The 15296-nt window shown below is 41.8% G+C and overlaps 1 protein-coding gene across 4 annotated transcripts in view; it reads right to left on the minus strand.

Annotated features, from left to right (window-relative positions):
* The window catches only part of SLC15A2 (solute carrier family 15 member 2), a 37604-nt gene that overhangs the window by 16111 nt on the left and 6197 nt on the right, over positions 1-15296 (minus strand). For 3 of the 4 annotated variants that reach the window (XM_072341395.1, XM_072341393.1, XM_072341394.1), the window contains 9 exons: positions 14353-14445; positions 12988-13087; positions 9060-9150; positions 6899-6976; positions 4836-4918; positions 3521-3607; positions 3123-3212; positions 2844-2888; positions 640-672 (listed from right to left, as the gene is read on the minus strand). In XM_072341395.1, coding sequence (XP_072197496.1) covers positions 640-672; positions 2844-2888; positions 3123-3212; positions 3521-3607; positions 4836-4918; positions 6899-6976; positions 9060-9150; positions 12988-13087; positions 14353-14445 — 700 coding nt within the window. The remainder of the gene's footprint in view (positions 1-639; positions 673-2843; positions 2889-3122; positions 3213-3520; positions 3608-4835; positions 4919-6898; positions 6977-9059; positions 9151-12987; positions 13088-14352; positions 14446-15296) is intronic. The other variant, XM_072341397.1, reaches the window with a different exon arrangement.

Consider the following 15296-nt stretch of genomic DNA (forward strand, 5'->3'; position numbering starts at 1 on the left):
CTCATACTTCCACACAGCATGAGAACCCCCTGGGAACTGCTTTTCTCCTGGGAGGGCAGAACTTGCCTGCCAGTCAGCACTGGCATAGCAAGAAAATGGAGCGATGAGAGAACAAGCAGAGAGAGATGCTCAGTTTCAGCTTTGAAGGAAGATTTTAGGGAAAGAAACAGCTTTGAATTTCTTCAGAGCTGTTCAGCATAAGAACTGTAATCAACTGTGACAACACAGCATCATCACAGAGCCTTCCTATTTTCATTTGCCCTGCAGGAAGGGAGAAAGGAAACATATTTCAGGTGTAAGGCTGATCCCAGTGCAGAGACATGTTAAAAAGAGACACAACCTGTATCCCCCATATGCCAGCACTAGTTCAAGAAATATTAAGGTGTCATGTTTTCCCACACCTTTGCCTTATGTCTGTGTTACAACATCCTTGGGATCTTCTGATCATCAAGGTTAAGACTGTTAAACAGCTAGTGAGCAATAAGTCAGAGTCCACACTACACTAGCCAGCAGGACCACTGCTATTACCTTCAAAACAAGAGAAAGACCACTGGTCCCATGAGGGGAAAAAAAAAAAGAATCAGAGAGAACAAGAAAATATATTTCCAAGGGTAATTTCCTACCCTGTAGTATTTTTACCTGCATTTGGTCAGGCTGAAGGACATATATTCCCTGAAACAAAAAGATATGGCAAGTGATTCATAAACATCATATAAGCATGCATAGCATATATGGCTGATGGCAAATAAGCAACCAGCTCACAGTATAGCTTTCATCAGCAAAGGTGATTTCCTCAAATGCTTTATGTTGGCTTTAGCAGTTGTCATTGTGCTCCTGACACTTGTCATCTAAAGACAGAGAATTTGATGGGGATCATTTTGCAGAAGGAATCTGCACTTAGGCCCTGATACATGGCATTTGGGATGTGGCCAGGACAGGTACTGAGTCCCATCTTTCAGATGAGCTGAGCTCAGGACTAGATAAGTGGTGAAGAATGGGAATGTCAGTTCTAAGCTGGGACCTGGATTTTGAGCTTACACCCTCTGCTTCTCTAATGGAAAAGCCCAAATCCTGTAAGCGAATATCCTGAAGCTTCAAGACCCCTGAGCTGTGGTGGCATTTGTTCCAAACACCTCAAAAGGATAACAGAAAATTACCCTTGAGGGTAGGCTGTACAAACCCCCATGTACTCCCTCCATTTGCCAAAGGCACCAAATGGGCTTTGGCCAGTTGTTCAACTGTTCTTGGTTTAAGCCAAGAGAACTTAAGGCTGTAACAGCTGCCATATCCTTGCACCACTGTGTCTATCCCCTGCAACTGGGCAAGACCATCACAGACAGACAGAGGAATCTCGGACTCCAAAAGTGACAGATGAGCTGCCCCCCAGGCAGATGCTGGCGTTTGTCTGAACTCCACAGTTTTTCATTTGAAATTAAGATGAAGAGAAAAGAGGAAAACATTAGGAAGGAAATAATATCTTTCCAAGAAAGCACCATGGGAATTTGCCTTCTGTCTGCCAGGTTTGTCCTGAGCTGAATATAGATTGCCTACCTGTTTCTGCTGGCAGCTGCCTCCTAGAAGAGTGAAAAGCAGTGGACATAGCAAAGGAGCTTTGCAATTAAAAGGATTGGGCAAATACCTTCTTCTCCTGCTACTCTGTGTACAAATATGCCAGTAGAAAACAAGCCTCCAAGCATTTCATGTCACACTAAACCATTCCCTGCTAATTCAGTCTCCCTAGCTGAGAACTTTGGCTTCAGAGAGCAGAAGCACAGAATTATTCAAGCACCATCTCCAACAACCCTAATGAAGAAATCAACCCAGTGTTGCAGTTAATTCTCACCTTCATGAGCTGGGGCAACTCACTAAGGCTGAACAAGACTGAAAGAAGCCAAAAACCCATCCAAGCAGGTAGAACAAATACATACCAGTTTTCTTCTCCACCAGGGAGTGTTTAACAAGTGACTCCTGGTGATTCTTAGATGTTCTGCAGATGGATCACTAAGTGTATGTGAGCACAACGGCAGAAAACAAAGTTTCTAGATACACATCATAAAGACTTTATGAACTTTCACTGTTTGTCTTTCTGGAGTGGATAAAATATGACAAGTGGGGTAAGTCTTTTTCATGCCTTATTTGAATTAATTAAGTCTAATGTGTATCACGTGCTGAGAGCTACATTTTTTAAGAGAAAGGACTCAAATCTGGGGCTTTACATTGATTTTAAACTGTAAAATGGGCATTTACATTTAAATTCTGATGTGAGTATCTGCAGGTAAGATCTAGATGGCCTATTAAATACACTTCTGGAAACACTGTGTGTACACTGTTAGATAGACAGCTGATCTGCATTCACCTGTCATTGCCCTCTGCTCCATCTGCTACTCCCACCTTTGAAGTACTTGATGGCTACTAATTCATCCTCACCACATTTCGACCCTAAGCACAGGATTCCTGCTGATTCTTAGAGGCATCACTAATGCATCACCAAGTGAGCCAGAGCAGAAGTATACATTCACAACAGCTCTCATTATATATTGCAAGGGCTGTGTGAACTTCATCTGACTTCCCTGTCTTGAGTGGGGGTCACAGAGCAACCAGCTGCCAGTATGTCAGCACTCGTGACTTTGCAGGCTGCCAGTGACTCCCCAGCCCTTGCTCCTTGCCAAGATGTGCTGTGATGAACTGCACATGGCCACATAGGGCCTCTCGCATCTAATCACTGAAAGTGCAACTCATCCAAACTCATTAAGCAGAAGCCCTTACTAGCGAGAGACTTTGATTAAAAAGCAAGAGCAGTGATATTACTGCTAGTCTTATCCCCAGTGACATTAAATACTTACAAAGTCAGCATTCATCTTTGTAGCTTGCAAAGTCCACCTGGATCCCTAAGAAGAAAGCAGACAGTGATGTAGTTTGCATGATGTTCAATGGAACAGAGAACATGGGCACAGAGAAGACAACAGTGCTGGATGTCTTGCAAAACCATTGCAGTTTTGTGCCATCGTAGCACAAGCAGCCCCTAGACACCTGGCAGGAGGGTAGTGCACTGTGTCTCCAAGATGCTTTGGTGTCACTCTGGCATGACAGGGATGCAAATTCAGGCCTGCAGTGTACTGTACCTGCTGATCAAACAGGGCCCAGAACATCGGCAGTGGTAAGAAGAGAAAGAGAACACGTGTCACCATTTTAACCTCCCCAATCAGTTCTTTCTATAAAGGAAACAGACAAAAAGATAAGATGCAAGTGACAAGCCAACAGGGGCTTCAAACTACAAAGTACAAAGAGTGAGAGTTCCTATGTTTTTCCACACAATAGTTATTCACTGCATTTATTCATGGCCATAATGGCATTTCTGCATTTCAGTGCAGCACCTCGACTGTCCATTAAGGGTCAGAAGAGTACAGACATGGGAAGGGACAGGACAAGTGAGGAGATGCATATAAAGAGTAGGGTGGCCAGGCCAGTCCCAAGTCTGCTTGTCTCCCTTTCCAAACCTCCCTTGTAAAAAGTCACTTACCGAGTACTTTTCTGACGCCCAGTCAAGCCAGTGATCTCTCTTTGGAATCTGACGGGAGCGGTTTTTCAGCCTGTTTTTAATAGCAAACTAAGGAGAAAAACAGGTGAATAACTCCCTCATGCTTATCCCCTAATTTAAACTTTCCATTTCAGAGGTCTTACCTATCTGCCCTTGTCACATTCCCAGCTCAAAACCGCCCTTTCCACCCCTGGAGGTACATATCATGAGGGCTCTGATGGACACTTCCAAAATCTGCATGTACAACCAGATGCTTTAGAACCAATGCTCCACAGGAAAGTCTCTGTGACACTGATTGGTTAAAGGTGTGATATGAGAATGAACTACCTCCAGAGCTTGTCCTTCACAAACAAATCCAGTATTAGCCTCCAACAACTGTTTCTTGCTTGATTTAAAATCTGATATGTGATTAATCTTTGAACATCATTTTTTCTTCTTCTGTTCTTTTCTGAAAGGCACTTGTTAGACCAATCACAATGCTGGGGAGGAAACACCTCCTTATCCACAGCAATATCAAAACCAGAACTCTCACTCCTTTCTTGTTCTGTAGGTCTGCCTTCGCATATTTCTGATGCAGCCCATGTCTCACTCAGTCCTAGAGCAGCTTTTAAGGTGCTTTTTCACTGCAGGAGAAATTAGCGACACCAAATTTTTAACTTGTTTGTTCATGCTGCTTGCTCCAGCCACTGAACAGACTGGTAAAAACAATGGCAGCCTCCCTTAGAAATCCTGTCATTAAGATCTGGTCTGTTTCCCCAAGGTAAATCTGTCACTAGCATTAACCTAGAGGAAAAGAAAACGTCTGGTGTTTGCAACAGCTCCTTGAACAAGAAACATCACTATCCATTCAAAAACAAGACAGGGTTTCTCACATACTACATTCAGCTCACACACTATGAAAAACGGTTGATAGGGCTATACTGAAACTGTAGAGTAACTTAACGTGCATAATATGAACATGTAATATTACTGTCTGCTGAACTGAATAACTTCGGTAAAATTGTTCAGCTGAAAGAAGTCATGTTTCTGAACTTTCCTTCCAGCCCTCACCAGCACACCCCACCAGTGCTTCTACTGTCATTACTGAAGAGTTTGTGGCTATCGAAAAATAATTGTGATGCTGAAGGATAAGCTGGGACATAAATGTGCTCCTCATTCCTTACAGGTTAACAGCAAGATATCCAGCCAGAAACAGCATCCATAAGTGTTCTAGATGCCACTTTCCTATTCCCTTTGTACTCTTCTCACCTGCAGCCTCAGAGTTACACATGAAGAAGAGAGAATGGCACATACTTACTCCAATGCACTTGCACACTTCAAGTAAGACATTTCCTTGTGGTGGTGTTTTTCTGTACAGTCCACTTCCAGCTATGAACACAACTGAAAAAGATTACAATCCAGATGAGAATTTACATGACTGAAGCTTAATCCTGCTCTGTTTTCTGGGGTGGATCCCTCACCCTCATATTCAACAGAAATCCTCTCCCTCTGAGGCTTACAGGACAGTACTTTTATCAAACAAAACAAACATGTAGGACCCTGTTAATGACTTCAAACTGGAAAATATGTGACATCCTACAAGAGGCAATGTAATACCAACAAAGTGACTTCAAATACAAACCACATTTAATTACTGATGTTGACACCTGTGTGTAAAACTAGCCCCAAATCATTGCAACCACATGAGGATGAATCCAGATACAGCATGAGCTTTGTGTACTCGCACTTCATGCACATTTAAATGATGTTAAGAGAAATTACCTTCAGTTATTGTTTCTGTGAAGGGATGTGCAATTTAAGCTATTGCTTTCCCCCTTAAAACACAGAATAGATTAGCAAGGCTTCAAAATGCTGTCAGAGTTGGAGTTATCCAATTGCAGATCATTTGTCCTGTTCCTTGAGAGCCTTTGACTACACTGCAATTCCAAAAGTGTTAGCAAGGGGAAGCACAATAAAAGCTGAGTGTGAAATCCATATAACAAAGCAACAAGTGGAGAAAAGTAGGTATTTTTCTCCAACTGGAGGTTCACCATTTCTTTTTCAGGACTATGAAGATCCTTCACATCCAGTTTTGACTTTCAGAGCTGCCAGAGAGGTGTCTGAAGCCAGTTTAGGTAAATCCCAAACAAAGAGACTTGTCCAAAGTCATAGAGTGAGTAACAGCAATACTTCATTTTTAGCATCTCCATGTGAAGCTGTTGGTTCCTCCCTAATGGTGATTCATTAAGTTTGCTGAAAATGCCTCCCAGCAATTCCATTGACCCCACTGGGAACTGAGATTCCTGTATTAAGTTTGGTATTTGAAAATAAACGATGTCAGTCCTCTCCTGTATTTCAGACACTGAAGCACTTTCTTTTTTGAAAATTAATTGCTGTTGTGACCTGATGACATTTCCCCAGCACCCTGATCCTTCTCTAGGATGGAAGTTTGACAGGGAAAAACAACTTAAGTATTGTCAGGGGGATGAACTTTCCAAATCATAGATGCAATTCATACAATTGCATGGTCTCTCAATTAAGCTAACATGTTGAACGAGAAGTCAACCCATGCTGTGTTAAAAGCTCTCAAATGTAATATAATAAGGGGACTGCTCCCCTGCAGCAGTGAAACTAAAGCTAATAGGGTGTTCTCTATATTGGCTACTGATGAGTAACTGTGGGAATGCAGAAATTGCTGGGTATTTGAGAGGGGTTGAAGAAGTCATCTTGCCAGTACATTAACAGGCCTAAGATGCAAACTTGAGGAAGCAGGATGATTGCAGCTCACTCCTGAGTCTTGGACAATGAGGGCTTATTATTGCAACATAATAATAGGCTGTCACTGTAATTGTGGGAATGACTTCAGCTAAGCAAACTTAGCTCAGAATAAAGTGGCATCTCATTCAGCATCCTCTTCTGGGATTTCTGTGGCAAACATTCTGAAGCAAAAGTCTGAACCATTAAGGATGGCCTCAAGCTACAAAAAAAAAGTGTGGGAAGGTTAGAAGTGACATACTAAGCTTCTCTTCTTTAAGTTGGAGCCTTTGAGTACTGCTCAGATGGCAGCCGAGAATCCTAACCTGCTCACAGACAGGGCTGTAGTACATCAGAATTACTCTGATGCCTTCATTTGTTATACAGAACAACCATCTTCTCACCAGTATCATGATATAGAATTGCAGGATAACCAGTCTGCCCATCACTAAGTGAACCAAGCGTTTTTTCTCACTGTTCTTAACTGTGGAACAGTTGGGTGAGCTTGAACTCTTGAGCTTTCCATCACAGCATCCATCCAGTGCTGGTAAACTTGTGCATTTTCTCAGCCACATATGGTCTCAAAAATGGTAGCTACAGGCTAGAATCATGGTGGTTTCCACTCACCAAGTGCCAACACCATCAGTGCTGCTGGGACACCAAACGCCAGAGCATAACAATCCTCTCCAAAACATTTCACATCTCCTAAAAAAGAATTCAGAAAGAAAAGCATCTCATTATAATCAGCCTTATGTTACCTGGGTCTTTGATTTGCTTCCCTTAAATCAGTCACTTGGTTTGGCTTTAAATCTTCTTTGCTACTGCTTGACACTACGAATTGAATTTCCTTGAAACAGTTGTCCTCACTTGACGAGGACAATTTGGAAGCTGGGCTAGTGTCTGCCAGCAATAGACGCTGATAATGGGATATTGATGAGAATAGTAGAAGGGAGACAAATAGGTAGAAAGCAGTGATAAGAACTGTAATTTGGAAAGAAGAAAAAAAAAAAACCAAAAACAAAACATTTAAAACAACCTCAAATCATTATATGCTCACATAGATCTAAACAGTCAGTACTGTGTTTTCACAGCATCCGTGCCAGCTGCATGCGTTCTTGAGCCAAAAGTTTGAATCTGATTTCATAAGTGATCTGCAGCGGACAAGGTGGAAGCAAATACCCCTACTCCTAAATAAGAGAGTGCTCAGGATTAGACTTAACACACTAGTTGCATCTCCAATACCTTTTCTCTCCAGCTTCCTAATCTCATCAGGTAGCCAGGTCTTGCCTACCAGGAACGCAGGTTTGTTAGGGCATGGCTTTGTCTGATCTAAAGTATGGTTCACTGAAACCCTGTGCCTCTCATCCTAGCTCACACCACAGGAGTTCAGAAGGCTGGGTGACCAGCAGCGAAGTCTGGCAGTGGCTACAAATTACTGCACCCCTGCATAGAAAAAACAACAAATAAGTTTGGCTAAAATAATCAACAGAGTTAACAGGAAACCAACTCATGAAGCCTTCTGTTGTTCCCGTTTGCTGTCTCTGGGCAATCACGATCAATTGCATAACTGTGTGTGGTGCATAACATTTCTTTGCTTGTTTTCATAAATCAGCAGAAATCCAACAAAGCTGGCAGCAAGATATTATGGACACACTGAACTTTCGACATACAAAGTGAGCTGGACTCTTCCACCTAAAAACATCTATTCCATGTTTCTGCCAAATGTCTTTGGACTGTATTTCTTTTCTTTTTTTTTTTTTCCAAGGAAACTTTTCACACTTAACAGAAATTTTACTCTTTCCCCATCCTTTCCACTTCATTTTCATGTTGCAACCAGTTCACTGTTACACTGTGTTGGCGCAGGTTTTGATGTTCCAAAGGAATCAGATTTTCATCTGATGGCACAGAGCAAAACCCCTTCTCAATGTAAGATAGTCCTGGGCAAGGAGAGTGTTTGCCTCAACACTTTGGTGAGATATAAGACAAGCACAACCACCCACAGCTTTGTGAAATGAACAGCCCAGTGAAATGACTACTGCAAATAAAGAAAGTTTTCCGAAGGCCAAAAAATTATCAGATTGAAGGTTACCTTGTGCTGCCCCCAACCCCTTTTGCCTGTGGTCTGCTGCCCTCCCTCTGCATTTGTGCCTGTATTTATAGCATGCCAGACCTCTGGTTTCCAGGCACTATGATACAATGAAAGAAGTGCAGCAGGGACAGAATCTAAAGTAGGTCCTAAGTGGGGCAGAGGCCTGTGCTTTGTTTTCAAGGGTAATTGGTCAGGGGTGCAATCTTCCAAGCAGACCCATGCAGACATGCTTGGGTGCCAGGACTGAGTCCTCCCACTGTCAGCAGCGCACTGTGGAAGGAAAATGTAGGACTCCAAATCCACCCCTGCTAAACCACTCAGTCCTAATGCCTGCCCAGGACACATCTGAGATCAATTCCTATCCACAAGTTACCTGCAAGCAAGGCGGCGATCAATACTTCACTGTATACAAGAAGAATTAGATGACAATTCAGATCTTTCCACCTCCCATATTTTAATTCTGCTCTTTGGGTTGGCATTGAAATACAACTGGGAATATGGTTTTTGTGACTTGCCTGCTGCTAGCACCATAAATCTGTTACGCTGCTATGGCAGGATTAACAAGGCATAAATGCAGTACACTGACCAATCCAGAGATAATATAATTTCTGCCATTCAGTTGTCATCAGAGCCTAACAATGCACAGCGGAGTAGTCAGAGGGCAGCTAATTTATTGTTTCACTCTAAATCAACACTGACCTCTTAATACAGGCGTTACAAACGTAGAGATCAAACTTCCAGCATTAATGGATAAATAGAAGACGGAGAAAAACTTGCTTCTCTCTGAGGTCTAAAACAAGAGAAGACAGTATCAGTGTCACAGCTAACGCACAGCATCAGGCTTGCAAATTCATTGCTATCAATTCTCTTGTTGGGAGGATTGGGTAAACGTTGACAGGAAGTGCATAAAATGTTAGGCAAACAAACTTGTCTTCAGGTGATGGTAAATGCTCACACAAATCATGAGATGCACTGTGGGGCTTTTTGGCATTTCAGAGGAAAAGCCACTGCACTGAGAGTGTTGCAAGATTGGAATGGAGAGAGCATCTACTTATTCAGATCCTTTGTCACCTAATTCAATACAACTTGGCACAGCCCAACAAGATCATCATGTGTTCCCATGTCTGAGCTCTTTTCTCCTCTCCTCCCATACAAAAACAGAAAAAGAAACCTGCATATTCTGAGTTTATATAAACAGCACAGATGAGGGACTGGCAGCAAATGAAAAGGATCTATAAGGCAGGAGATTATCAAGCTGAGGCCTGTCAACATCGGTCTAGTAGGGGAAAAGAAGTCTATGGGAGCATATTCAAGAGCTCATAATTCAACAGATATTGTAACACATTAGAGTTCACAGAGTTAAAGGATTCTTGCTGACCTTCTTTCCTCCTACAGAACACCCAGTTTGGAAGGAATCAAGAATTTGACACAGGTTTTGGTGAGAAAGAAGGCTACCTGGCCTACATCATGTCCATCTGTACAATCTGAGTTGGTGAAGCCAGCATTTAAAGACAGCCCAAGCCTAGGCAGCCAACGTATTTCATCAGTTTCTAGGGCTTCACTCCCAGCTGTCACCAGGTCCTGCAATGGCAGTAGGCAAACTGGACATGGCTCAGTGCATGGCAGCAAACTCGTTAGGGCACCTTGAGCCACATCCCTATGACCTGAGCATGGTTTGAATGTGAAGCTTTAACTCATATGTGAGGAAGCTCCCCAGAGGTGTGGTCTTGTTCCCTTCCACTCCTTGAGACAATATCCACAAGGCTGAAAAACAGGACTAAAAAGGGAAAAACTGCAGATGTGTAAAAGGACAACTTTTAAGGAATCAAGCCTGGGATCTCAAGGTGTATTAAAACTTCCTTATTATACACATTTATAGATTCAAGTGATGGAAAAAAATGGTCAGAGAAGCAGAAGTGAATACAAAAATAATGACCAACAGCTTGCAATTTACACTGACTGGGGAAAAAAAGAATTCCTTCCTTCCTTTCTTAATCTTTGGAGCAGACATGCATTAATAACATGATTTGGATTAACTAATTAGAGAAAAGGTACTGTACATGATAATCCTGATCGCCTTGGCAACAGCAAAACAAAGAAACAAAGAGAAAGCTATTTAGTACCTTAACAACCACACGGAACTGTTTGAAAGCAGCTTTGGTCCTTAATTAACATGCACAGCAGCCTGTGCGTTCATGTAACATATTGTAAATATCATTTTGTTCAGGCATTTTTAGCCTGGACTGCTAATTCCATAGACAAGGGTACTTGGAAAACTGCAGATAAATCTATTTTCTCTATCTGAGCTCCTGCTGAATCAGAATCCATCACTGTTTGTAGTATTACTGTTCTGAAAGTGGCAGAGCCAAGAATTTACAAAGTACTCTAAAGAAAACCAGGCCAACGGTGTGCCTATGCCTCAAAACTTAGCTTTATCTCCACGTGGAAACCACAGAAGCAATCCATTTACTCACTTTATATACAGGCTACCACATCCCTCATTTCCAGACGGAACAGCTAAACCCGTGCACTTAAGGGTTCATCTGAAGTTTATTGGTGCCTTGAAAATTGAGGGGGAAAACAAGTTCTTCATCTCATTTGGAATTTCTAAAGCTTACTTCACTCTAGCTGGAGTGAAAGACAAAAAACACAGAAATTCTTCCCCAACAGCACTCCTGAGAGAAAAAAAAATAAGTTCTGGTTGGCTCTAAATCTTTCATCCCTTACAAAATCAAAACTTCTCTTTCCAGTTTTGAAGACTTAAATTTCCTATCACATACGTGAAACCTTTCTTTTTTTTGTCTTCTGAAGGGAAAAGTCATTTCAAACTGGTAAAATACAAAGTTTCTATTCTGAAAAGATGGAATAGAACAGAACATATTGTCCTTATCAGAAGGCTTTTTACAGTTTCTTTTTCTAAATTAGTTTCCCTTGAAGGCAGCACAAGGGAATGTCTGAGCCTTAGCATTTGATAAATCTGTTGGAGAGGTGTATTCTGACTGTTGGAGAACAGGCACAGGCCCACATAGCCACGAGCAGTTCAGGTTTTTCTCTGTAACTGAGTTGTGATGGTAAGTTTGGGATAATAATATTATGTGCCTGACTGGGATGCTGAGATTCATTAGCTGAAGTCTATAAAACACTCTGAAGATAAGTGGGACATGTTATCATCCTGTAATTAGGTAGTAATTGAAAGATGCTGGATAAACATTATTAATCATTAATATTCATAGAAGTAGCACTTCTGCAAATGCTGCTGTAGCACCTGTTACAGTCCTTGTGGGGGAACTATTGGCACTGTGACCTGAGATGCCCACATGCTGGTGCATGCACAGCACATCCCCAGAGCAGTGTGCTGCACTGCCAGCCAGAGTTGTGGTGACCACCTTTGATTGCAGCATCCTCTAAAGCAGCAGGTCTGACTGGCAGCCCACAATGCACACACCTGCAGAAGGATCTGCTTTTAAGTATTGAATCATAAGACTCATCACATTAGTATCATATATCTGACGTGCAGAAAGACCAAGCCTTCTCCACATTTTAAAACAAGCATTTTAATTCAGTAAATGCTAACTACATGCCTTTTGCATTGCAAAAGGCAAACATCAAACCGCCCTACAGAGCTACCTTCACTAAGGCTGAGCAACTATCTGTCATCCGAATCCATCAGCAGCTTTCCTGACAGACCGCTTGTTGAACGTCCTTGCTCAACACCTCCACTGACAGGGATTTCCATCTCCCAAAGGTCCCAGTCTTTTTCAGTAGTATATACATTTTCAGTATATTTCTGCATATTTTTTTCTAATACACAATCCTAAATAATTCTTATTGGATTTAGGCCTGCCTGTGGCCTTCTGTGACTTACAATATGCATGGTAATTGCTGAAAGTAGTACATTCTGACCCATTTCACTTCTTCAGGTGCTACTTTAGCCACTGGTTTGCATAATGGGAATTAGAGATTGGTGCATTACACAACATGAAGGCCAGCTAAAGTCCTTGTGATGGAGAATGAGAACGTGAAGAAATTGGATAGTAATTTGCAGGATGCAATACAGAACTAAAAGTAAACATTTTTCCAACTCTTCAGAACTTCCTATTCTGGGATATCTATAAAACATTCTGACCGCACCGGGTACTAGAATTACCTTCAGAAGTCAATAATTTCCTATAGTTCTTACAACAGACCAGTCCCTGTTTTGAGAGAAAATTCCCAAGCAGAGAGGCTAGCAGTACAGTCTTCCTTTTTGTTTGCTGCATTGTGTTGCATTGTGTTATAATTATGGTCATTATGCTGGCTCAAAAATGGCAGTCTTTCTATGCTATATTATACAGGACCATCCAACTCCTCCAACACACAATATATGTATTATTTATTATTGCATGTATTATTTTTATTATGACTTATCCTTCTTGATATCAATAGTGTTCTTTTGTCATTCTTCTTCTCTGAAGTTTCTTAATTCTTTCTGGTCTTATGCAAACCATCCTACCTCACATCTTGTCCAGGCAAATCATTCCTACATAATTCCTAGCAAACAGGCTCTAGTACAACAGAATCTAAATACATGAACACCCTCATAAGATACCCAGACACTGCAGAGTTTAGAAAAGAAAATAAATCTTACATGTTCCTCTTCAAACTGGTCCCCACCAAATGCAGAGACACAGGGCTTGATACCTCCCGTTCCAAGGGCGATCAAAAACAGACCCACCATAGACAGGACCCTTCATGCAAGAACAAAAACAACACCATTGCAGAACCCTTCCACTGCTTATGGGAACATTTTAGCGTCACCCAACCATAATTCCTCTCGTATCACCGTCTCTTGCACGTTGCCAACGATGATGAGCCAGCTAACTGCAAATATATATACATATATTTATTTATCCTCATTTCTGCATTCAGCATCAGTCAATTGAACAAACAGCATCTGTCATTTTCTTGCTATTCGGAGGCCCACTGAGTATACCAGACATGAAAGATCCAAGGGACCATTTTTCATTCATCTGAGAACAAAAGGCTGCAGAAATCAATTGAGAAAAGGAAAATTAAAACAAAACAAAAAGACCCTTTGCATATAAGGCTTCCAGTCTCTTTGAATTAGGCTCTTGGGTGCTTTCTACCTCCCAGCGCTCCTCAAAATCCCATTGCTGGTCCAAAAGATTACTGATTATTTCTGAGTGGAACAGGAGTGTCAGGACTGGCCAGATCTAGGACAAAAGCAAGCTACTCCATCAACCAGATGTACTCCTGCCTGCATGCATGTATTTTTAGTGCCAGGTCCACCTTGGTAAAAACAGCATGGTGGTTTCAGCAATGCCAGCTGGAAAACTACTTTGACATTCCTATCAGTTCAGAGTCTAGAGGGCAAGAAGAGTAGTATCCTACAAGTTAGGCTGGATATCAGGAAAAACTTCTTTACTGGAAGTGTAGTTAAGCACTGGAATAGGCCCTCCAGGGAGGTGGTTGACTCACCATCCCTGGATGTGTTTAAAAACCATTCGGACATGGTGATCAGAGACATGATTTAGCAGACAGTTGTTAGTTAGGGTAAGTATGGTTAGGCTGCAGTTGGACTCAATGATCTTTAAGGTCTTTTCCAACCTGAGCAATCCTGTGATTCTAAATAACACAGATCATTCCTCAGTCACACATCAAAAAATGCGTATTTAGGATTTAGTCTTCCCATGTACACAAAGGGACTTGCTGAGCTGGATAGCTATAGCAATGAGAAAATGAGGGAGAAAGGAGTTTGTATGAGTAATTCGATGGAAGAGACCAAACTCCAGTAGCATAATGTAGCTGAGAGGCGTGATCAGAAGTCCCTGTATCAGAGGGCTCAGTCTTGGTGACTGTTCCAAGCTTTTCCTGGTGAATTCACACTTCCCCTCCAAACTGCTGGCCTGTTGGAGGTGAAACAAGTGACAGTACTGGGTGAACCACCTACCATTGCAACCTATGAAAACGTTCAGCTTCAGCTGCTACTTACACATGAACCACCTGGTTGCCAAGGGATGGAATTGCACCGACTGACTTTATCAGATGGCCAACAACATACACAATGGAGAGGTAGATGATAGTCCTACAAGCAAAGCAAACAGCAGTGACTGAAGGTGCTGGGTGACGTACAATCTCTAAACAGAGTGTGCCTGTGTTTCCTGATATGAAAGGTCTATTTGGCAGGTGCACAAGGAATAGTTTTGTCCATATCCCCAGTACTGCAGACAGCTATAACTTTCACGTCAACATATAGCATGCTGGAAAAAGGAGATAGGCAAATGGGCTGAGATTAGGGAAGCATAGATACTACTTTCTTTGGGGAGATTGCTGGGCAGAATAAGCTAAATGTTCCACACTGCAAATAGATGAGTACTCTTCAGGTCTAACTCAGTTTCCAGACTACTAATAACTGGCAGTTTGTAGAATGCACTTAACTGTGCTGGAAGGAATCTGCAGGGACTGCTGCATGCTTTCAACACACCTGATTACTACAACCAAATTAGGAGTGTAGTTTTCCTGTTACAAGTCTGAATTGAATCTCAAGCACCTCTGGAGGACTGAGCTCATCTATCTGCTTCCCACATCTTGGTGAGTGTGAGCAGAAAATCTGACCAGGAGGGTCAGGCTTTTGAGTGCATTACATTGCTTCATTGTCTTCAAGATCAACATATTTATGTATTTATGTGCAGACAAAACAATCAAAGCAAGAATGGAAGGACTTGTTAGGAAAGAGAATCTAAAAGAAACCCCGTGAGCTCCTCTAATCTGTTATCTTGTTCTTAGTATTGGTTTAGCTATTGCAGCAAAAGCTACCATTTATAAAGACTAGAGGACTGCTCTGGGAAAAATCTCTTGCCTAATGCACAAAAGTTTGCCTAATGGTTTATTTTTTCACAACATTACACTGCAAGATGGATATCCTCAAATAGCAGT

Source organism: Excalfactoria chinensis, chromosome 7 (genome assembly GCF_039878825.1).
Source record: "Excalfactoria chinensis isolate bCotChi1 chromosome 7, bCotChi1.hap2, whole genome shotgun sequence".
Taxonomy (NCBI): Eukaryota; Metazoa; Chordata; class Aves; order Galliformes; family Phasianidae; genus Excalfactoria; species Excalfactoria chinensis.